The following is a 24940-nucleotide window of genomic DNA, read 5'->3' on the forward strand; positions in this document are numbered from 1 at the left end:
CAGTTCCCACCAACCGTGCGACAAACTTGGACAAGAACTAGTTGGTCCTCTTAACAGTTCGGCGTGGACTGGGAAGTTCATCATTGTTTTGGTAGACTACTTTTTTTATTGGATTGTGGTGAAAGCGGTAAATGGCATCACTGCACAGGACATGATTGACTTCTTACCTGATACCTTTATGACGGAAGGAATACCCAGTTCCAGCGTGACTGATTATAGTGTTCAATTTAGCTCAGAAAAAATGAGAGCGTTTTTAACAGATTTGTCTATTGCACTCCTTAAAACTGCCTTATATTGCCCAAAGGCTAATGGACTAGTGGAAAGGGTAAACTGTATGCTAAAGAAGTGTATTAAGTCGGCACAGGTTGCAGGGGTCCCTGTAGATAGGGCTATACAAAAGTTGCTGTGGTCTTACAACACTGCCACAAATTGTGCTACAGGGGTCTCTCACTTTTGGATGCTTAAAGGTCGTCTACCTGGTACTAAATTGTTCCCCATTTGAATGGGAGGTAGGGAACCCAGATGGGTTCATCAAGAGAGTGTGGCAAATTGTGTCAGGAACCATCATAATGCGTATAAAAGGAGGAACAACAGCAAACAAGGTGTGGTTGGTGGTAAGTGGAAAGTGGGTTATCAGAACGCTGGATGCTGTGAAAGGTGGAGTTGCCAAATTTTTCAAACCAGGGCGGGTGGCTAAAGTCAGTCCTAATGTGGTGACGCTTGAAGATGGTCGAGTGTCGAGCATATACATTATATCCAAGTGTAATAGGTCTTCTGTAGAAAGAGTTTGTAATACTAGTGAATCTTCTCCCACCAGTCAGTACATGTTTGAGAGAAGCTATGCTTCCCGTCCACACTGCCCACCTGGGTGGTACCGGGAGTATGTTTTCAAGTAATCCTTCATAGGAAGGAGATGTGTTGTAATGGATTTTTATGTGTAAGTGGGGTTTTCATGTATTGTGATGCTGTATTCATAGTATGAATTGATTCCGTATTGCTTCTTATCAGTTGTTTAATTTGTCCTTTGGTATGCCCCCTTCCTTCCCTGTTCTCTTCTTCTTGGTATGTTCTGCGCTGGATTGTTAAGCACAGAACAACGATTTAGTCAGTTACTACGACTTGAGGTTCTGTAAGTTTGGAAAATAAATAATCTTATAAATTCCTTCATGCGTGCTTTGTTACTTTACATCAGCCTAACCCTTGGCTCCACTACTAGGGCATATTTCTAGAGACCTATGAGTTATGTTAGGAACTTAGAATTTCCCCAAAGGCTTGTTCTATTGGTCCCCTGATTTTTAATTGTATAATGATATAAATAGAACTGCAACCCCCAGAATGCAAAGCGAAAACCAGGACTAGGTGAGCTGCTAATATGGACCTGGAAAACTTGTTTACTCTGCACACACCCACCCCCAACTAATATTCTCAGGCAGTCCTGCCAAGTATCACTCATCAGGCGTGAGTCTAACGCATTTCAGTGTGGTGATCCGCATCACCGCACTGAAATGCATTGTCACACATTACAGGCATAGCGTCTTGGCTGTCACTGCCGTTAGCGCTGCCAACTAAATGCCTGCCTGCATACATATTACTATGCTAAACTATAGCTGCTGATGAGGCTGGCAGCGGGCGCTGGCGAGAACGCGCTGCTCCTGCAGGTTTGCCGGCTACTACAGTTGCTGATTCATTGTATCAATAAGATTGCCGCCTTGCTGTCCCCGGTATTTCATAGGCAGCGCAGCGCCTCCTAAGTGTCTCGAGACTTTACTTTAAAATGATGTGCGTCACAGCCCTCTTTCTAATTGCGTGAGTGGGCTGTTTCATTCAGGACTGGATTCTGTGGAGGAGAAGGGCCTGGCGCCGCACTAACCCTCATGAGCGCAGGTAATCATATATTTCTTTACAGTAAAGCTCCAAGTACAGGCATGCACTGCTGGAGTGACCCACGCCCGAGTCTCTGACTTTCGTTAGATCACTCCGACCCCGATTTGATAAATTAATAATTCTTGCCCAAAGAGGGAAGCCAGGCGGCCGGCATCACGTGAAATGTAGCTGCTCTCAAGCTGGCGCCACTGAATTTCAAGTAAGTGTGTGCCTAACCCTGCTAGGAGTCAGTGAGCGGCATAAAATAACAGCTCCTGCCGTTAATCAATTTACAAATCTGTGTGCCCGACTTGCCTTCTGACTTCCTCCACCATGCAGACACGAGTCACACCTACACCCACACACAAACTTGCACATAGCGGCCAGTCAGTGACACACACACACAATATGAACGGCACTACACCTTTCTCAGGCGGCTAATGTACCATGATTTCTCTGGCCTAAACGCACACTTGACACTGTTTACTAATGAAATGCCACTACACATGATCATCTATCACCTTTCACATAATTACCCACTGGCTCGACGAGGCTGCCGACCGCGCATGCTGTGACTAAATGTGTGCTTCACAGGGCCTGAGGCTGCCTTGACCAAAATGCCCGAGGTGCGTGCTTCTGCTCCAGTCTGCCCCCTTAGCATTCACTTGACTTCACCCTGGCGAGCCAACAGCTCAACTGTGCTTTACTTGTGTGATGAAAGGAAATTAAATTCAGCGCTCCCAAGAGGATGGTAGGTGTCTCTTGAATATGGTGCTCGTGTTTGTGAGGCAGCTGGTACCTGCATGTATACGTGTGGTACATGAATGCTAGCTAAACTAAAGTGCCTCAAAAATACACCAGTTATTGGAGTATGTTGATGGAAAATAGAGCAGGTCATTTATTTTGTATATTTACTAATTTGTGCTAAGCAGCCTCAAGTTGAACGGGCCATTCCTTGAAGAACTTCGAAATAACTAAGTAAATGTTGAGAGAGACTAGTTTATAAAATTATAAACACTACAGCGCACTAGCTGTTGGCTGTGCTTGAGAATTCTCTGCGCCTCAGTCTGAGGCTTAATGTGTCTCAGGTGCTTTCCAGTAGTTTAAAGATTTTTTTGTTGTTCAAATTTAATTTAATTCATGCTTGATTTTGCTCGCGAAAAAGTGTCACTCATTGTCATTGAAATGTCACTCATAATCACACTGAAATTATGAAAATGTCACACATAGCAATATGAAACCTTGGCAGCTATGCAGCCTGACTCAGGGTGTTGGGATTTAAATAAATAGTCAAGCTAGCAGTCACTTCCCAAGTTGCTGCAAAGTTTTTAGAGGTATGTAAATCGGCACTACTTCAAAAACGTGACCAGATTTTAAGGATCATTTGTGAAAAATAAAACAGCGTTTGCACTGAAATCATGTCAAACCAAAACAATTGAAAAATACTACTTTTCAAGATGGCCGCCACACAGCACATAAGTAATTGAGGCAATGACACGAGCTCCTTTAAATCCGACGAGGACTGACCAAATCTACGCACTTTAAGTGGCCATCCTTTAATACGTCCATTATAAATGACTTTGAACTCTTAACACCCAAAAGGCACAGCTTTCTCTTTTGCAGTACAATTTCTTTTGAAAAAGAACATTTCTGCCCTTTTGTATGCATACAGTTTTGAATATGTTTTCAAAACTAAAAGGGCACTTAAAGTAAAATACTAAACCGTTACTCAAGAAGTACATGTACATCAAATAAAAATTAAAACATATTTTCGAATTTTACGGTCTCCATTTTCACGGTATTAAGAGGAGGTAGAAAATGACACTCTAAGATGGCCGCCTATTTTACGGAACTACACGCATTATGTGTAATGTTCTAGCAATGTTACAGTTTGGTCGAATTGAGCATAGAGTGATAGAGGAGTGCGAACCAGCACAGAATTCGGACCTCTTTCTTGCCATGTGACTGTCACATAAGCGTGGAGTTACAATAAGGAGAGCTTGACACGTTTCTTTATGGCCAATTCCCTTTCCATTTACAAGGTCTGTACTCGCCAAGTGCTTATAGTCCCTGCCATGGCTTCACCGCCGCAGGACTCGGACATGTTGGAGCATACGCTCTGCACCACAGCATCGCAGGAAGAGGGCGCTCCTCACCCCGTCTCAAAGCGACAGCTGAAGAAACTACAAAGGCAGAAGCAATGGGAGGACCAAAGAGAGCTTCGGAAGTACGTAAGAGCGGGGCCAGTTGCATGGCATAGGTGCAATCATTTGGGGTTGTAAGTGGCACTTTAAATAAAAGATTAATTGATTCTGGGCAAATCACTTGATCTCCCCGTGCCTGAATGTGTAATGTAAATACGGTGCTCATGTAAAGCGCTACCTTCGGGTCGAGTTCGCGCTATATAAAATATGCACAAACATAAACAAACCCATCCCATACCATCGGACACGTGTACCAGTGAGAGTGTAAAAGTAGTCCAGACATTTGCTCATTAAATGCTTTAAATGAGCACATGTACTAGCAGGCACTCAGTGCCTACACTTCTTTAATTTGGAAGGGAGAGTACAAGCACTTTTCAGCAAAAAACAGGTATTCTGGGCTAAAGAGGGACTTATGTATTTCCATTGCACACTTCGGGGCATATGTACAAGGGAAGTGGCGGAGCGTGTCGTTTGCCTCCTTGGCGACATGTGCTGCCACTTCTGAAACGCAGGGCTGCACCATATTTACAAGAATATGGCGCAGCCCTGCGTTTCTCCCTGCACTGGCGCCAAGTTTAGCAGCTTAGCGCCAATGTAGGTATCCTTGCACTATAGTGCAAAGGTGTCTGCGTGCAGGGGAAGTTTATTTATATGTAGGAAGGGCCCCCTTCCTGCACATAAACCATCTTAAAATGCTCTTTTGTAACTTCTATGTGTGCTACTTTAATGAGGGGCAGATTTACAAGAAACAAATGCAGCGCGGTGCAGCAAGTCATTTTGCTGCGCCTCTCTGCGTTAGTTTCGAAGCACGGATGCAACATATATATACAACAATATATTGCATCTCTGGGCTTCCCCCTGTGCTGGCGCAAAAACTGCTGCCATGCGCCTGTTTATAGTTTGAAAAATACATTCCTGTGTTGTGAAACTGTCCATCATATATTTTTCATATCCCAAATAAATGCATTGATGCCTAGATTACCTAATAGTCCGCCACCATTTGGGGCTTGACCAACAAGTAATTGACAGGAATAACTCAATTGAGTGCACTGAACAAAATCTCTTGTAGGCATAATTACCTATTATTAGATGCGCTGACTCGGGCACCCTTGCACCATGGTGCAAGGATGCCTGCGTCACGGGGATGATTGTTTATGTGCAGGAAGGGTTCCCTTCCTGCACATAAACAATCAGAAATGGTGTTTTACAACTTCTATGTGTGCTGCATTAGCGCACAAAGAACTTGCAAAAAGTCATTGTTTTAATGATTGTTTATGTGCAGGAAGGGACACCTTCCTGTACATAAACAATCATTGGCTTTTTGCTGTTTCCATGTGTGCTGCACAACGCAGCACATGTGGAAACAGCAAAAACTAGGAGAAATGAAAAATTTCTTCTCGCTTCACCTGGTTAAGACCAGGTTTTCCCTGGTCTTAATTCTGGTGCTCTCTCCTATTAATGCCTCACTTGTAAATAGGAGGCAGCGTCAGAATCAGTGGATGAACGCCCACCACAACACCCATTGCCCTCCCTTTCACGCTAAGCATAGTGTGAAAGAGGGGGGGGGCTTATTTACAAGGCAGCATTAAGCCATGTTAAGTTGCTTAACAATGCCTTGTAAATAAGTCGAAGCCCCTATTGCTACGGGAACGTTGCAAAAAGTGACGTTCCCATGGCGGTAGGGGCCTGCTCATATGCCCCCTTATCTTTTCAGAAAACGAGTATTTGTCTGCAAAGCCATAAGACCAGTAGTGTCCAAACAGTTGTGCCTATTCCATAAAACGTGATAACATTAAACACAACTCTTTGCCAAACATTTTTCCTTCTTCAAGAAAATCAGATTTAAGAGGCTTTGGCAAAGCTGTCAAGCCCCAGCAACACAAGGGACCCCTTTAGCCGGTCCTGGCTTCTTAATCCAACAAATGTTTCATTCTAGAACTTAGCATTGTGCTTTTTCTGTCACCTGGGCTTTAAAATCCCAACACGCAAAGTACTTTGTGCTAAAAGGTTTGGCCAGTTTGAGGTGTTTTTGAAGCTTAGTTTGTAGCATGACATCCCTTCCCCACTGATAAGGCCAAGAAGTTACAATTTAAAGATCGTGAAAGAGGAAGCAAGAAAGTCTTGGACGCGAGTTGGTTGACACTAGGAATGGAACCAGGTTAGTCTGCTCTCATTGCTACTGACATTGTCTTTATTTAAACTATGTGGTTCAAACACTACGTATGCTGTCTGTTTGACCAGCGGTATAGGTTTGGACTCACGAAGGAAACTAGAGACCCCGTGTGAGTCTGTAGCCCAATCTTGTTTGGTGAGCCCGTGATTGTACCTCTCCGTTTGCCTAATGCTGGCTTCTCTCTTTAAATAGATCCAAAAAGCGGTGCTATGAATATTCCCACGAGAACTGTGCCCGTCAAGCTCCGGCAACATGAGTGACCCCTTTAGCTGGTCCTGGCTTCTTAATTCAACAAATGTTGCATTCTAGAAATTAGCATTGTGCTTTTCCTGTCACCTGGGCTTTAAAATCTCAACACGCAAAGTACTTTGTGTTAAAAGGTTTGGCCAGTTAGAGGTGTTTTTGAGGCTTAGTTTGTAGTATGACATCCCTTCCCCACTCATAAGACCAAGAGGTTACAATTTAAAGATCCTGAAAGAGGAAGCAAGAAAGTCTTGGGCGCGAGTAAGTGGCACTAGGTTAGGTTGCAACTTTCAGTGGTGTGAACCTGCCTGAGAGTGTCCATGATGGCAGTCATCCTGTCCCTCGATGGAATGCTGGCACCTAGTGAGTATGTTTGGAAACTGCGAATTCCTGAGTGGTCTCCCCGACTAAGCATCTCGGTTTCACATTGTCCAGAGTTCCTGGCTGTTCATGTCCATCTTTATTCTTCAATAAGCAGATGCTTCTACTGACTTGATGGTTGCCTGTAGGATGTTCACCAGGGTACCTGTCAACTCCATCACCCAGATAGGCCTACTTTCCAAAGAATTTTTATTTTTTTCCCACTAGTTACAGTTCTTGCAACTCCCAGCCATCTCCTTGAATGTCTGTGATGTAAAATCTACACTTTTTGATGTTTTTTTCATTGGCCTTCCAGCAACACACTCCCTTCATTCTTGGTCTGGCATCTTGGGGATGTAGATAGCACTACTAGGATGGCCTCTGTGATGTTTGAGGGATGTCCTATTATTCCCGGAGAAGCTGAAACACAGCGAGCTGTACTTCCTGAGGTTGTTACATGGTTAATTGCAGTACGTTTTAAGGGTGTGTACGACATGGTCCATCTCACCTTTGATAAGTAGCTATCTTATGTTATTCTGCAATGTTGTAAACCATTGACTCAGAAAATACTTACATTTTGTTCCTCTAATGGTTGCACTTGACCTTTTAGCTGAAATGGCTATCTGTGAATGCTGAGCATTTTCTCAAGTTGTGACTTCTTCCTCTACAACGCAGTTAAGGAAGTTCACCTGCGGCTACTCGTAGTCCTTACTTCTGACAACTAGTTTGTGTTTCTTTCACTTGGAAAGAAAAAATCAATGTTGACACATTGATACAAAATGCCACTGTGAGGTTCAATTGAATGAGGCTGATGGTCTCTTACACTTGGCACAAGACTGATCCGTTAACAAACAGAAATAAAGGTTTATCTAAATCTAATCTGGCCATATTTCCTCCTCCATCATATGTTTTTTGCTGGCTGACCTAAGTTGGACATTTCTTATGACCACACTCTGGTGTCTGTTGTGTTAAAATTTGACAGTTTAGTCAGGGTTGCTGTTTTGAATAGACAAGGTGCACTCTTTTCTTTGTCATGGATATTTCCTGACAGACTTTGAACAGCGGGGTGAACTCCTGTCACATGGACCGTGTTTGGTGCCTGTTACCTAGCTGAAAGTCGAACTCTCAGATTGTCACTTTGCCCACTTATTTCAAACTTTCAGATTCAGTCATTTGATTTCATACTCGCATGCTTTTCCATCACTGGCCTTTCATCCTTTTGTTTTCGCTTTGTTGGAGCTGTTATGATAAGAAGTCCATTGGGCTTTCTCTTCTATCTTGTATTCAACCACAGACACAGGTCTTCATCCTCACATTGGATGACGCTGAAGGCAAGGGTGGTCAGCTGTAATCCCTTGGCCATACTGCAGCATTGCAGTGTGTCGTATGGCTTCAGGAACAAATATCTGCTTCTTAGCATAGTTTTCCTTTGCTAGTTTTGGAACTCAAAGCACCCTCCGAGTGGTAGGGGTTCATGGCCTCCTTATGCATATATACATGTGTATGTGCACTATGAGGCGCTATTTGAATCACACCGGTGGTATTGTACAGAACCATTTTGTTGATCTTTTTGGAGTGGTAATGCTCAAATCCCATATTGGCAGCGTCAGTGGACTCTTCTTGTCCCACAAAAGAAATTACATAGATTTCTTATGTAGCTCCTTCTTATGCACTATTGTAGTTGGCTGTTGCTTAAACCTGGACTTCTCTCTGTGCAGCCTTCTTTCTCCGAGGCTACTTGAGGTACACAGTGTCACTAGTTCAAGATGTCCATGTAAAATGGTTGTATTAGGTGCAGTACTTCTCCTTTACTGGATTTGTATCCCTTTAAGGTAGGGACTGCAGCAGTTGACACATGCTTTTGTACTCTGCTTGCCTGGGGTCCTGGAGTTTGATCATACAGAGCCCTCCATTTGCCATATCCTGCCAGCCCTTTGCAAATGCTGGCATAGGTCACCTGTAAGTGGGCTGTTCGGGGCCTCCCAAGTGCTAGCGTGTTGCACAGCTTTTGTTTCAGTTCTTATGGGAAACAGTAACATAGTTTTGATGTTTGGCACCGTGCAAATATCTTACTTCTGGGTTGACCGCCTTGTAGATGCTTACAGAGTACTGGAGATATGCATTAAATGTCTCTAGTGGTCCCATGTATTTTACGAACAAGGGAACCCAAATGTAAATCGGCCAGGGACCTTGGTAACTAACTTATTACAAGAGACAGTGGTCCCTGAGTAAATGGAGAATGTGTATGCAATAAATATAGCCTCAATCAGTACTATATTTAGGCGATATCCAGCCAGACAAGGACGATTTTAATATGCAAAATTGCAGAATAAAACAAAAATGCAAGTTAATAACAGTGTGATACAAGCCTGTATCCTTGAAGCCACATATCAAACAGACACACAAAGTAAAAGGCTCAGTTTGCAGTTGTTTCCATAAGTAATATGCAATAGAGTAAACAACAATTATGAGAAGGTCACCTTTATACAAATTACAAATAAGAACCACTGTGTATAAGGTTGACACCTATGCCAACGGCGTTTCGATCCTTAACCGAAGGATATAGGATCATCATCAAGACTTTTGAATTCAGTGCCTGAAACCAATTGCCTGTAATTTACTCTATATTAGCATGGAAATAAAGGAGAGAAATGGGGGAAGGAAACATATAAAGAGGTCAGTCAGGGCTCTCAGCAGAGATAGCTCAAAAACACCGCAGATGTGTGTTGCGCCAGGAACCATAACTGAATGGTTAATTATTTTACGCGTGAAACCAGACGTGATGCTTATAATTCGGGGAGGGGGAGTGAAGTAAAGGTTGCCAGGGGGTCATAAAAATTATGGACGGACATTAAGCGTAAGTGCGTGAGGTCAGAGTAGTGCAACGAAGTGATGTAAGTGAGGTACATGCTATCAATGGTGCTGCTTCAGTTGTGATAACAACCGGTGTGTCGCCGAAGCCTAGAAGAGGTGCTGTTACCTTCAGTATAGCCCTGTGGGCAAGGGCTTGTGTGAACACTTCAAGATTTCAAGAGAGGCCAGTGAACCTGGAATGATGAGAAGGTGGCCATTAGGGGGGGTGGAAGGTGGTAAAAAGGATGAAGGGCATGGCTAGGGAATTAGACAAAGCTCACCCTTTGAATTCTCAATAGTCTGGAATCACAGGATGATTTTACGTGATCTAAGAATTTGGGCGGGATAAAGTTCCTCGCATAATCAGCAGAGTGGGGTCATTCTCCGAAAGTGCAAACCTAAATAAAGGGAGACACCGTTGTAGTATGGGCTTGGGTCACGGGGGAAGAACAGAGGGGCTGGAGAATGTGCGCGCTTACCTCTGAATGGAGACGAGACTGTCTGGGTCCCGGACTTGGCGCGCAATGCGGCTTTGGACCTAAAAAGAGTTAAACATATGCTATAGATCCGCGTGCCTCGTCGTGGATTATGAGCGAACGAGGAATGCGGGCGCTTACCTAGCACAGGAGCGGTGGCAGCATAATGATGGGGCTGCAGTCCTTGGTTCGGGAACCCTAGGCTCAACGTGTTTTAAATTGGAAGATCAAGCGGTCATGTGACTCGGGCGGATAGTCAGGTGACTCTGGCCAGTGGTAGCATCGTTCTGAGGTGACACGCACAGTCTCATGTGTGGTCATGTGACCCGGAAAAGACGGCGACCATCTTAGATTGAGGACCAGGTGAAAGGAAACCACACAGAAGTCGTCATAAGCATGGAAAAATTATCCGGTGACTTTGGTGATGAGTGGAAAATTATAAACGGACTAGGCAGTGTGGAAATTACAAGTTGTCATATACATGGAAAAATAATCAGTAATATCTGGTGACTTTGGTGATGAACGAAAAATGTGAGAATTAGAAGCAGACTATGCAGTTCAGTGATAAATTACACATCCTAATCAATTGTGAATGATGGCAACTGATCAATGGTTATGTAATTGCAATTGCAAAGAATGGAACACTTTAGTCGTACAAGGTCATTGTGGGGAGGCCAAAAGTGGCTCAGTGAGTTCACAGATCAGTTAGAACCTCAAAATCCATGATAAATGGGCTGGGGTTGATTGCTACATTATCCTATTCAATGTTGAATATTTTTTTTTTATATAGCCACATAAAAATAATTGCAGGATAACAGAGCTCCCTCTTATAAACTATTGTAGTTGGCTGTTTCTTAAACCTGGACTTCTCTCTGTGCTGCTTTCTTTCTCCGACGCTACTTGAGGTACAGACTGTCACTAGTTCAAGATGTGCATGTAAAATGGTTGTATTAGGTGGAGTTCTTCTCCTTCACTGGATTTGTATCCCTTTAAGGTAGGGACTGCAGCAGTGGCCACATGCTTTTGTACTCTGCTTGCCTGGGGTCCTGGAGTTTGATCATACAGAGCCCTCCATGTGCCATATCCTGCCAGCCCTTTGAAAATGCCGGCATAGGTCACCTGTAAGTGCGCTGTTTGGGGACTCCCAAGTGCAAGCGTGTTGCACAGCTTTTATTTCGGTTCTTATGGGAAACCGTGACATAGTTTTGATTTTTGCCACTGTGCAAATATCTTACTTCTGGGTTGACCACCTTGTAGATGCTTACCCAGTACTGGAGATGTGCATGAAATGCCTCTAGTGGTCCCATAGCCTCCTTTTGTGCAATGCAAAAATAATTGCTTATAGTCTTGGTTAATGTAGGGTGCAATGTAAGGTGATCAGTGCATCAGCTGCTGCCTAGTAGTCATATTCGCCCTACCTGATGTGAAGGGTCAATATTGACTACTGCAGTAATTATCTCACTATTGTGTCACTTTCTTTCATTGTGAATATTGGGCCTAGGGCTGTATGTCCAGAGTGGATCATTTGAAAATGGTGAGGCATGTGACCGAGCTGCTTCCTCTGGTTAAGAGTGTTTTTCTTTTTGGCGTTCTTCTTATATGCTGGTATGCAATGTGCATAGGATTTTGCTTTCTATGGTATTTTATTGACTGGTGTGCAGAGAGCATGGTGTGGTACTACTGGCATCCTAAAGTCCTGATAGGGAGCCTATGTGTGTCAGACAAGTCCCTTTCTTGATTTTACTTGCAGTCAAATTATGTGCTAATAACCTTTGTACATTATCGATTCTCCCTGTTCATTGAGTCATGCAGGTTAACTAAGAACTGTTACTGGCCCGAGTCTGGGGAATTCAACTCATGAAGATTGGTTTACTTTAGGACCTCTGAGGGTTGAGATTGAGAGATGGGTAGTCCTCTGGCAGGGACTCTACTGTGATGTTGGGCAGGGTAATTTGTGTGGGAAAGTAAACCATGATATGGAGTAAGCGATAGGTTGAGATTTGTATATTCCAGGTTTGCTTTTTTGTTTTAGTTATGGATAAATTATGTGGTTGTTGTTGCTGTTGTAAAGGTGAGGTTTTAAGATTGTTTGTATCTGCAAGTTCGCCTTAGATTAAGGGTCCTGGCCAGTAGCTTCACAGCTACATTCACTATTATGATGAGCACTGGGTGCTTCCTACTGCCATTCATTGTCCAAGGTCTGTGTTTGTGTAGGTGGACAGTGTCCTGAAATATTTTCAGGTGCTGTCTCAGGGGTGACTGTTTTGTCTGCAGATCGTTTGTGATAATTGTTAGATTTGTTCTGGGTGTACATTTTGGTGATAGTTAATTGAGTCGGATCCACAGAAACGGCTTTCTCTCTTTTTTTTCTTTTTTAAAGGACAATAATTTACTTGTTCCAGTATGAGAATGAAAAGTCTGTGACCTAGGTTATTGAAAACTAGAAAAAAAATTGTCAACCAAGCTTCCCTGCTAAGCTTAAGACTATCCAAGAAAATGACTGCTTATTTGACTAAATCCCAACTTATTATCTCTCTGAAAATATTTAAAATTTAACTTCATTAGAACTTAACCTGCGGTCTAGTTCAGGGTTCTCTAAAGTTGGTCCTGGAGGGCCAGATCCATGCTACATTTTTAAGATACTACATTTATCTAAATGGAGATATGCTAAACATCTGACATGGATCCGTCCCCCCAGGAGCAACTTTGAAGAAGTATAGTTCATTTTTTGGTCCTACTTATTTACCCAAACTGATGCCTAGGCGCCTATTTCAGCTCTACATAACTACCTTTAAAAAGTAGTAAATGAGTTTCTTAATCAACCAGACAAAATGGCTACTGATGTTGTAAACAGAGATGGGTATTAATGCTCTGTGAGGCTGTATCACCTTGGCTTATAATGGACAGTAGGATTGGAAAGTGGGGCAGGGATCTTCCTATTACATTGAGTGGCTCCTTGGCAAACACCAATAGGATGAAGCAGGCAGCAGTCCCAGAAGCTGGTGCCTTCTACCCTCTATGGTAACCGAAAACCTTTATTTTGCAGGTCATGGCCAGATCTAATGTATGTGGATGTAAGGATGAAAGGGTGGACGGGTGAAGGATGAATGGATGGATGAAAGGGTGGATGAATGGATGAAAGGGTGGATGGATGGAAGGATGAAAGGGTGGACTGATGAAGGATGGATGGAAGGGTGGATGGATGTATGGATGGATAAAAGGTTGCATGGATGAATGATGGATGTGTGAAAAGGTGGGGGGATGAATGATGGGTGGATGGATGGATGAAAGGGTGGACGGATGATGGATGGATGGAAGGATGAAAGGGTGGATGGATGAAGGATGGATGTATGGATGGATAAAAGGTTGCATGGATGAATGATGCATGAATGGATGTGTGAAAAGGTGGGGGGATGAATGATGGGTGGATGGATGGATGAAAGGGTGGATGGATGAAGGATGGATGTATGGATGGATAAAAGGTTGCATGGATGAATGATGCATGGATGGATGTGTGAAAAGGTGGGGGGATGAATGATGGGTGGATGGAAAATTGAAAGGGTGGGTGGGTGGATGGATGAAAGGGTAGATGGATGATGGATAGATGTATGGATGGGAGGATGAAAGGGTGGATGGATGTATGGATGGATGAAAGTTTGCATGGATAAATGATGGATGTGTGAAAAGGTGGGTGGATGAATGATGGGTGGATGGATGGAAGGGTGGATGGGTAAAGGATGGATGTATGGATGGAAAGATGAAAGGGTGGATGGATGAAGGATGGATGGATGGATGGAAGGATGGATGGATGTGTGAAAGTGTGGGTGGATGAATGATGGATGAGGTCTAACAGGCACATTTATGGTTGTCAAAAGATGATGATGAGGAGTACCAGTTTCTAGAAACTTTTGTCGGAAGGGGGTCCTTACCCCTAAAAAGGTTTTACAAGGGGTTCTCGGCATCAAAAAGTTTGAAGACCTCTGCTTTAGTGAGTGAGTTTGTTTGAAGCTTAGTGCAAAACAGGAAAGTGCACTATGTTGTTTTCGAGCTATGTTTCGTGCCTAATTCAAGTCTTAGGGGGAATCGGAGGGGTACCTGAACCTAGATATGAAAGGGACCTCAGAAAGTGATTTTCTATTTTGTTCAGTAGCTTGATTATTGATGTATCTCCACAGATCAGCACTATATATTATATAGTATTGTATGAGTATACCCTAGGAAAGCCAAGTGAGTGTGATAGATTCACCCACCTCTTGACCATTTGGCTGATGGGGATGCCTTGTGGAAACCAAGAGTTTTTGTTTTGTGATGTAACAACGCTGACATTTCTTTTCTGTCTTTTTCACGCAGTAACACATCAGTGATGAAGGTGGGCTAGAAATGTTGTGACGTCTTCGCCCCCAAGTGCGAGTTTTATAGATTTGCATATGTGTTGGGATCACAGGTGCTCAAATTTGTTTTTGCCAAGGGCACCTTTAAGCCGCATAGCGACTGCTATAATGTAGCAAATACAAACGTATGCAAAAATCTTCAGTAGCTATCGTATGATTGTTGTGCCTTGATTATGAGGCTATACCCAGGCATATTATTTGATAAATAGCATCTTATGTGTTACCTAGGTATATGAGACTTTATCAAGGTATCATGGCAGTAACTAGCCCGTAATGGCTGTACTGGGATCTATGATACTGAAGCTGGGTATATCACGGCTGGTGCTGTGACAAACTGCTTAACCTGCTAAGAGCAGATTTTCCTTGAACTTAAAAGGTTGTACCTAGTATAACATGGATAAGCCTGGCTAGCAGTGTGTTTACCTGGGCATACATGTCTGTAGTTAAATATAGGATCGCAGAACCTATTCATATTGGGTTACTGTGCAGAAGTAGACGAGGCTGAAGGAAGCCTATGATGGGTGTACTTCACATATGATGGTTGTTTGTACTTGCCATGTGATGGCTTGAGCTTGGCATGTGCTGGCACTACATGATAATTTATAGAAACACACGAGTCCTGTGTGCCAGGCCACATGATGCTGCGCATCGACATAATGAGGGTGCACTTGGAAAAGTAAGCCTGCAGCTATATATTTGAGGATGTACTTATGCTTAGGATGTCTAGGCAGATATATCAAGTTACAGATTGCTTAAGAAAAATCTATAATTTTTGGCTTTGTCAGTGTTTATCTCTCTTGGCTGAATCACCTGTATAACCACCCATAAAATGGAAACCCTTATGCAAAGGACTGCAGGCTGTTTTTAGTTTTTAATCCCCCTTTTGAAAATTACTAACATTCCTGTTGTTCTTTCTTGTCCATACAAGTTATAGGAACTAATAATACTGGTGGTTTGCAATAGGACATCTGCTGGGTGTTTTGCTCCTGAAAGTGACCCTTGTATTCATACAGAGGTTGAGTGTGCTACCTGTGAGATACTGGTGGTACCAGGCCTTGCACGGCTACCTTTGTACTTTGTTCACCCACGGCTGAGACCTGATACAGGACCGCAGTTCTGTTATTTGTCAATTCTTCCCTCAGCACATTTACTTATAAGCACAATTCTATTTTTTTCCTTCTTAAAATTATAGGATCAAACGAAAAGAGAAACGCCAGAAGAGAAAGTTAGAACGTCAGTCTCAAACGGAAGCAAACGTCTGTTCTGATTCCAGGAAAAGAATACGCAGAGACGTAGTGCCAAGCACACTTCGGCTTTTTATAGACTGCAGCTTTGATAACTTAATGGCTTCAAAGGTAACTAAATACACATTCCGCAGCTTTGTACTGGGATCTTTTATCGTCAAATATCCGGTTAAGCCTACCTCTCTTAACCAGACCAGTAGCCAAGAGTGTTATGTTTTGGGGGAATCGTTCCCAGTTATTTATTACAGCAACTGGAAAATGGTGTCAGGGTTTCGAGTTTCCTCACTGAGATTATGGTACAAAATAATAATAAGGCGAGATTTTAATGGCTGAAGTATGCAATGGTACAAATATATGCTTTGATTTGCTTTGTTTCAAGCAGTATTTGGGATGATTGGGGATACACCGTCCTTTATTTATAAGTCGATTTTATTAAGGCTTTAAACACTGTTGCAGTCTGCATGAATAACACTGCCACGCGTTGCTGTGCCCTCACCTGCCCCCCCCCCCTCCCACACAGGCCCTGATACTCCTTAGCCAGTGTGTGCTTTCCGAGCCTGTCATTGCTGAGCCCGGATCCCACCCCGCGCCGTTGGTCTTCATTTGTACATAGATTGCCCCTTTAGGTATTATAACCCATCCAAATTTTCTGGGGAACACATTACTTTCATAGACCACTCGCTACTTCAATGTACACCTGTCCAAATCATGTTTCCATGCCTACATATCTGGTGTCCGAGCAGATCCCCAAGCTTTTGTGATATTTCTCTTTGCCACCATGAGACCCAATGTCATCCATATCCTGTGTGTCCAAGTGGCTTCTGTTTTGCCCCAAATGTTCAAAATGCATTACTTTGCTGACACTGATAGACTCATCACCAAACGACCCCTGGAAATCAATCACTGCCGCCCAACGTTTCCATATAAGCAGGCAGTCCCTCTCCATCCGCACATCATTGTTCTAGCATAGTATGAGTTGTGCAGGATTCAGATCTGAATTAATCTAAATCCGGAGCATATGTCCATCTCTTTGGGTGCTGCCAGGGCCTCTATCCACTCACCATCATTGAAACCTCCTACATCTCACACAGATTTCCCCTTTAACTGCTGTAAAACATCTGGAGAGTGATTAAGCAACGTTTTAAATTGTCAGTAAGGTGGTCTTCTGAGGCATTTGCTTATTTAACAGTCTGTCCTCTTGGGGAGAGACTTCTGGTAGGTCTGTCCCCTTCTAAAGGATCGCCGGTAGTGCGTGTCTCACTTGCAAATATCGTTAAACTTCGAACCGCACCAATTGGTACTTATGCTGTAGCTCAGGCCAGGGGATGATATCTCCCTGTTTCCAAAGATCACCTACCTTGAAGATCCCTATTAGGTCCCACTTATCAGATCCGGCTGGCTACAGCGTATATTTTAATGAACAGTGAACCGGAGTATTGATCAAAACTGGATAGAATTTTGCACAAGATGTGTGTCCCTTCGAAATTCGTGAAGTACATCGAAGATGAATCTTTGTTCAGACTTCATGAGATTGAAAGGCAAATTTGCATGGACTTTATGGAGTCGTGCCCATGGAATATTTGGGCAATGGGTGATAAAGTTTGAAGCATGTTAAGGCGTTAATAATGATGAAAAACAGAAAAGAATTGAAATATGCTTTTACAGAGGGACGTAAGTGTTCTCTCCTGAGAATGTTTGTTTTTTAAGGGTTCTCTCCTGAGAATGTTTTTTTATTTATTAAATAAAGAGTAGCATATTTTGGCAGAAACCTTGATTATAAATGATTCGAAGGTAAGTTCATGTTAACAGGGGACTTCATTGATTTCCCTTGAGAAAGTTTGTAAAAATGTGTGGCAAATTGTGAAATTGTAAGTACATTTTGCCTAAAGCATCAGTGAAAAATGAATTAGCGTTAAAGGCAGTTCTGGACACAAGGGGGATGATACAGACACACATACACAATCATGTCTACCTCCTACAGAAATCCCTGCAGCAAGGTTTGTATAGGACGACGTAACTAACAGGTCGTTGCATGCACCAGTGTTTTAACTATGAGCCTACCTAGCACATAATTATGGAGGATTTCTGAGGCACATTTTTGAACTATTACAAGACCAAGATGGTTTGGATGTTTTTTTTTCATCGAGGACAATTGAGAAGGGACATGACTACACTTCATTGCTTTGACTAGGATCTGTAGTACTCTTTAGCTGATGAGTTAAACTGACTATAGATCATATGTACAGACCCCCACCCCTGCACACATAAGATTACTCCTATGATGAGAAGCTCATGAGACTGGAATGACTATCCAGTGACCCCACCTTGGTGGCTTACGTGAGGTTTCTCCTACTTTCATAGCATATTAGTCACTGCTGTTCATTGTTGCTACAGATTGCACCTGGAATACATCTGCTGAATCAGAGGCTGGTTTGATACGCTTGTACCCTGGAATAATGGACATGGTTACAATTGCAGAATACTTAGGGTGCCGAAACAGGGGTTTCATATGTTGATAGAATATGGGAGTGTAGGGCATCCCTGTCTCCTCATTCTCTCTTGGCTCCTCTTTTGCTGATGTTGTGTTGGACGAGGCCTGTCTCTGAAAACTGACAGCTTGGCAAGTGGTCAAGGAAGGGCTCGACCACTGAGCGCGTACAGACAGTGTCAAGGGATGACTATGACTTGGCTGAGAGCACTGATTCCATCACTATTCATAGAAACGGGCACTAGCATCCCTGATCAAGACACAGCTTGAGTTCAGACTCCTGCTTTGTGGATCTCTCTCTTTCTGCACAATGTGTGCTGTTTAACTAAGCAAGCACAAATGTTAACGATTGAAAAGGAGACGGTCAGACCACCCGGCGGACGAACCCATTGGTTCTGCATATACAGCAGGCCCATCATCTAGTCCCCATCACTGCGGTTCGCTCCAGCTTTATGCTGATTCTTGGTTGTACAGTATATCTGTTAAGCATGTACATGCTAGCTCTTATTGGACCCTCCCTTTACACCATCGTGGCTGAAGAAAACACAGGAACCTTCTAACAGCACTAGAAATTTAAAAAAATTACTCTGAGAACTTGGAAGCGAGGTCACTGGAGCTAAAGAAGAGTCTTCAAAGTATGAGGTAGTTGCCAATTAAAATAATCTTCAGGAACCTTTTATGTCACAACCATATTGGAACCAGCACTCGTCACGAGGCTTGGTGACATTTTTATGGATGGTATAAACAACTCTGAGTAGGGCTGCCACTTTTTTATTGAGATGGTGCCAACCCTTCTTATCAGGGTTGTTTATTAAAATATTACTGGCGTTTTTCAACAGATTTTGTAGGTTAATGAGGCAGTGAAACACTATTTAGCGGGGGCATATTCATGCAGCTGTGTTCAGAAACAACAAATTGAGTTAATTTACATTTTAATAATGTGAATACATTTTAAAGAGCACTGCATAGAGATAGTTGGGGAGTCTCTCTGAAGGAAATTTTTTTAAAGTTCATGAAATTATTCATCTGAAAGTGTCTAGGTTCAGCTAAAATACTCAAAGCTTGATATGCTTTAAATACCACTTAAAGACTCTCCAACCCCGCCTGTTTTTTCATGTTGTCCATCTACCCTTTCTCTGTTTGCCTCTTTGTCTGTCTTTTCACTGTTGCGTCTTTCTTCCTGCCCCTTTCACCACTTTACGTTTTCTTCCCCATCTCATGCCATTCTTTCCCCTTGTCTTAACATTCCCTCTCCCACTCTTTTCCCCATACTTGTTCTATTTCCTTATCTTGGCTTCCCCTTCTGAATCTCTATATCTTACTCTTCCCATTGCCATTTTCCTTCATTTCTCTTCCTATCTTGAGTTTACTTAGGTTTACTCACTTTGTCTATAGCTATCCATATATTCAACACAAAAAATACCTGGTGGTCTAAGTAGATAAAACACTACAGAGACATAAAATTAACAGTCAATCAGATCATTCGTCACACTTCAGGACCAAAGTCGCTATAAGTATTGACACAAAAATGTTTTTATGACAGAAAAAGACCCTGAGGAGGGGAGAAAACAACAAGGATTTCCATCAACTGCCCTTCGTGGCCAGTGTCATCATTTGGAACTCCCAGAATGCCCCTATCACCTCAGTTCTTCTGGCAACAAACCAACATGTCGTGGGCTGGGCACAAGGAGAGACCAGTGAAGTAAACAATTGAACAGATCGAAATGAGTGCAGTGCAAGAAATAAACAATGTGTGAAGGTGATGTTAAAAAAGTATCAACAGCAAACCAAAAAACTTTATTAGTGATTGCCGGTGAACTTGATTAAAAATGGTAATTCGACAATAAACAAATCTGCCGGGTGTTATGGTCAACTAGTTTCAGCCGTCCTGGGTCAATGTACCCCGGCTTTCTTCGGGACCTCTAAGTATAAGCTACTGCATACAATCAGATTTGACCCACAAGGGTCCAAGAAGTGCATGGAAAAGAAAAACAGCACCAAGTTCTCACAATTCAATTTAGTTGTGAATTTTTTACAGTACCTCTACACAGGACAGATGGTTATTCAAACCTATCCCGTGTGAGGTATCAAACCTCACCTCACCTGGCTCAGACTCAGCTTTAGGGAGGCACCGCCCTCTCTGTCGATACCTCAGGTATTAGCTGATATGGAAACGTAACACAGCATGGAGGAAAAAACTATAATCAATCTGTCAGACAGGGCCCTGTCTGAGAAAGAACGAAGCCTACTACAATTGGGACTAACATTCTGCCCCACTCCAGCGTTCAACTACACACAAACTGTTGACTGAATAAGTGTGCACGCAGGAAAATAAACCTGGCGTAGAGACTAAGAAATTTTGACTGGAGTGTCCTTAATTGTGGAGCAGTTCGTAGACATGGGAACTGTGTGTATATATATATATATATATATCTCCATATCCAACACGACCTCCCTCCAAAGAGAAAGACGAGACCACAGCAGGGGAACCGTTTGGAGCCAGCTTTTATTAAGGAACACCTCCGTACAGACTAATGCATTCGGCATAATGACAGCCTTCTTCAGCGCCTGGGGTATTCTGCAACAGAGAAGGCGTTCATATGTCGGTATAAATACCCGCCTCCCCCTTGCTGTTCTGTGCCTGCTCCGCCCCTTCCAGGTACAGTCCATATGCATATGCCTCCCGTTTGGTGCTAAATTGTTATCGCCTACAGGTCCCAGAATGCAATCGAAAAGTGGGTAGGCATTGCGGGGATAGGAGCAAGTACGGGCTATGATGTTATGAAGTATACCCCAAAGTACGAGTGTCCCAAGATTCAGCAAGCTCCTCTGGTCCCCTAAGTCGCAGCGCCCCTCAAGCCAATGGGCTTCTTGTAGCGGGGGCAAAGCGGAAAATCCACCTTGTCCAGAGAGCAGTCGAATGGCTGCTACACCACACCACATTATCCACGGCTCGAAGGTGGGCCCATGGTAAATCCAGTAACCTGGAGACAACGAAGATTCCGCCGGAGCAGAGACCAGTGAAACCCGGACCATCTTGATGCTGCGGGGGCCTCATAGACGCGACACTGGACATCTCGTTATTAAATCCAACACGACCTCCCTCCAAAGAGAAAGACGAGACCACAGCAGGGGAACCGTTTGGAGCCAGCTTTTATTAAGGAACACCTCCGTACAGACGAATGCCTTTCGGCATAATGACGGCCTTCTTCAGTGCCTGGAGTATTCTGCAACAGAGAAGGCGTTCATATGTCGGTATAAATACCCGCATCCCCCTTGCTGTTCTGTGCTTGCTCCGCCCCTTCCAGGTACAGTCCATATGCATATGCCTCCCGTTTGGCGCTAAATTGTTATCGCCTACAGGTCCCAGAATGCAATCGAAAAGTGGGTAGCCATTGCGGGGATAGGAGCAAGTACGGGCTATGATGTTACGAAGTATACCCCAAAGTACGAGTGTCCCAAGATTCAGCAAGCTCCACTGGTCCCCTAAGTCGCAGCGCCCCTCAAGCTAATGGGGTTCTTGTAGCGGGGGCAAAGCGGAAAATATATATATATTGTGTGTATGTATATGCATTTATATATATGGGTGTGTTATATATATATATATATATATATATATATATATATATATATATATATATATATATATATATATATTATACATCTGCATATCTATATAAATACAAATATAAATGCATGCATACATATACATATATGCATACATATGCATGTTATGTACATGAAAGTTTGAAAAACACTAATAAAAGCAAAGCTAAAAAGCCACCTAATTACAAACAGAATTGCTTTAACTTAAACGAGAGCAAGACCTATTGCATTTTCAATGCTTGTTTTTAGAAACCATTGTTACTAGTCATTTTGGAGACAGCCTCAGGAGTAGGTGGTTGTTAGAGGCCTGGCAGATCTTGTAATTGCTCCCCCAGCTAACCAGTGTGCTCCCTGCTATCCTCCTCTCACTGTACCTAAGTGAAGAATCGCTGCTTCCTCCATCAAAGAGCTAATATCCTAGATCAACAAGGGGTGCACATTTATAAAGTCAGAGTATTCCCTGCAATTCAAAATTATTCCGTTAGATATTCCTTTTGAACTGTTGACATGAATTAAAAATTTTTACTTTTGTCCAGGCAAGGCAAGGCAGCTTGAGAAAAAGTTTACCTAGCATCAAGGTTTTTGAAGCAGGTCGCTTTGTTGCTCCACTACAAGACAAAGGCTTTTTTTTTAACATTCTTTATTAAGTTTTGTACAGTGATTCCATACAGATTGCCCAATATTAGGCATTACATTGTGAGCCTCAACCTCCCAAAATAGCATACATAAACTATAAAGATAACAATGTATACATGGGGAAACCGGAGCCCTATGCAGTGTCCGTTCGCGGTACCTGTTGCCAGGAACATCATAACGTAAACTATCTTTGGAGCAGTAAAGGGGGGTAGGGCTTGTTGGAAAGGAAGTTTGGCGGTGTTCCCCAGTGAAGACGAAGGCCTTGGTGATGCCTTTCAGCTTAAGCGACTGAAAGGGTTTAGCTTGAGGTGAAAGTTTGGTTGCTTTCCATCTGTGAGATTCCCTTCTGTGGTACACCATCATTTGGACCTCCCGTTAAGAGCTTTCTTTCATGTTGTAAGATCAACATCACCACTTCAAGCACTTCCCATTAGGTATTTCACTTACCAGTGCGTGCATATCAGGAGAGAAGGGGTCCAGGTCTTATTTTGCTTCGGACAACATAATACAGATTATTAAAGTAGCCAGATAAAACAATATTTTCACCTCTGTGAAAACAACTTCTCGTATCCATGTTTCAGCCTGTCCAGGGCACTGAGGATATTCAAGACATAGTAGGAGTGAAGTATACAATCCATGTATGATTCTCCTCTGAGTACATTCTCCACTTTAGTTGATAAAGCCAGTGTTGCTGCTCCTCTCTGTCACCTGAACAAACTGAGACATTCACCTTCACCAGAGTTTATAGGCACTTAGGGGGTGATTACCATATCCTCCATCGTCCCAGGAATTGGGACCTGTCCCCTATATGGCATGCGGTGCCGCACAAGTAATTACAACTGCCACTGTGGCGGTCGCATTGTGCATGTTTACCATTGCATCCGCCGCAGTGATAAAATAATTTCCCTGCACTACGTGGCAGGCACCACGCGGTGCCTGCCACCTGGTGCAGGTAAATAAAGTACAAAACGAAAGTGCCCCTGCACAGGGGGTCCCGCATTTGGCCCCCAAAGTCAATATCTGCCAACTTTTGAATAGCCGATGATCCGCCATGAAAGGCTGTCGGAATACAGCATCCTAATGTGGCGGACGGTGCCTGCTAGACACCGCCACCATTCTAGGTATGCTGGCCGGGTCTTTCAGGCAATCATAACAATTGCCTGTGTCGGACCCATGGCTTTCCGTCCACCAGCACACCGACCGCCTTCCTTATCTGGCGGGCGGAGAATGGTCGCACAATGGCGGTGAACCGATGGCAGGTTCACCGCCATCCTAATCAGGCCCTTAGTGCTTATTGCACAATACCTACTAAACGCTTCCTCTAAAAGTGATTCTTCGTGAATAGAAACAAAAAACAGCTTTTTCTTAGATTCAAACAGATTCCCTGTGAGAGTATTTCACGGTGGATACTTCGGTCTGCTATCAATTATCAAATGCTTTTGGATAGTGTGCAGGGCACGCTCAATGAGAGCGGCCGCCGCCGGCAGTAATTCAGAAAGACGCTGGACAGTGTGCCACAGTAGAAAACCTGCTGTCTGGATTCTGACTCCAGAGCTGAATTTCTAGTGGGTAATTTCTTACTTTTATTTCTTCCCCCCTGCCTTCTTCCACTACTTGCTAGGCTACGCTAAATATTTTTTTCTGTATATACCTTCCAAAAAACTGGAAGGATGTATTTTTATTTTTTGTAGCATAAGCTTGAAGTGTGGGTTTTGTCTCATACGACCTTCCTTCTGTAATGAGCTACGTTGGGGGTCTATAAGCAGATAACGGTTCTAAGTTGGTAACAAGGCATGGGTTTAGGGTACGCCTCCGAAATGGGCTTTTGTTTCTAGTGTAGATGTACAAACATTTGGGTAATGTTGTCGTGATTCTCCATCTGATGTTGCGAAACAGACTAAGAGCATGCTAATCTAGTTTATAGCCACGTGGCACAATTTAATAGGTTAGCACAATTTAGTTCTCTTGTCTTACTTATTACAGCTGTAATAATCATTCACAGTTTTGAGCAAATATGCCAGCCTTTGCACGAGTGCTGTAATTGGAAGGTTTTATTTTGCTGTTTTTGCTATGGGGAGGAAAGTTGAATACACCCGTGCCCCCATATTTTGACTATAAAATGTAGATATATTTGTGGGACAAAACATGTACCACGTGTGTACAGAAAGTGGCAAAATTATGAAATAGTTCAGCTAATATCAACCATTGTTATGTCACTTGTAATTAAATTACAGTCAACACAGGCTTAATGCTCCTATGACGGTTGATGTTAAAGTACATTTTCTACAAAAAACGATTACGTTTTTTTTTCTAATCTCTGGTGTTATAGGATGTAAAAAAACTTCACAAGCAAATCCAAAGATGTTACTCAGAAAATCGCAGGGCTATGCATCCTGTGCAGGT

At 43.0% G+C, this 24940-nt stretch overlaps 1 protein-coding gene across 2 annotated transcripts in view; it reads left to right on the forward strand.

Annotated features, from left to right (window-relative positions):
* The first annotated feature begins 3765 nt into the window (after positions 1–3765).
* The window catches only part of TRMT10A (tRNA methyltransferase 10A), a 251783-nt gene continuing 230608 nt past the window's right edge, over positions 3766–24940 (forward strand). For both annotated transcript variants that reach the window (XM_086961601.1, XM_086961599.1), the window contains exons 1-3: positions 3766–4090; positions 15756–15918; positions 24867–24938. In XM_086961601.1, the coding sequence (XP_086817727.1) occupies positions 3879–4090; positions 15756–15918; positions 24867–24938 (447 nt within the window). In that variant the 5' untranslated portion in view covers positions 3766–3878. The remainder of the gene's footprint in view (positions 4091–15755; positions 15919–24866; positions 24939–24940) is intronic.

The sequence above is a fragment of the Lissotriton vulgaris genome, chromosome 3_1, assembly GCF_964263255.1.
Source record: "Lissotriton vulgaris chromosome 3_1, aLisVul1.2, whole genome shotgun sequence".
Classification (NCBI taxonomy): Eukaryota; Metazoa; Chordata; class Amphibia; order Caudata; family Salamandridae; genus Lissotriton; species Lissotriton vulgaris.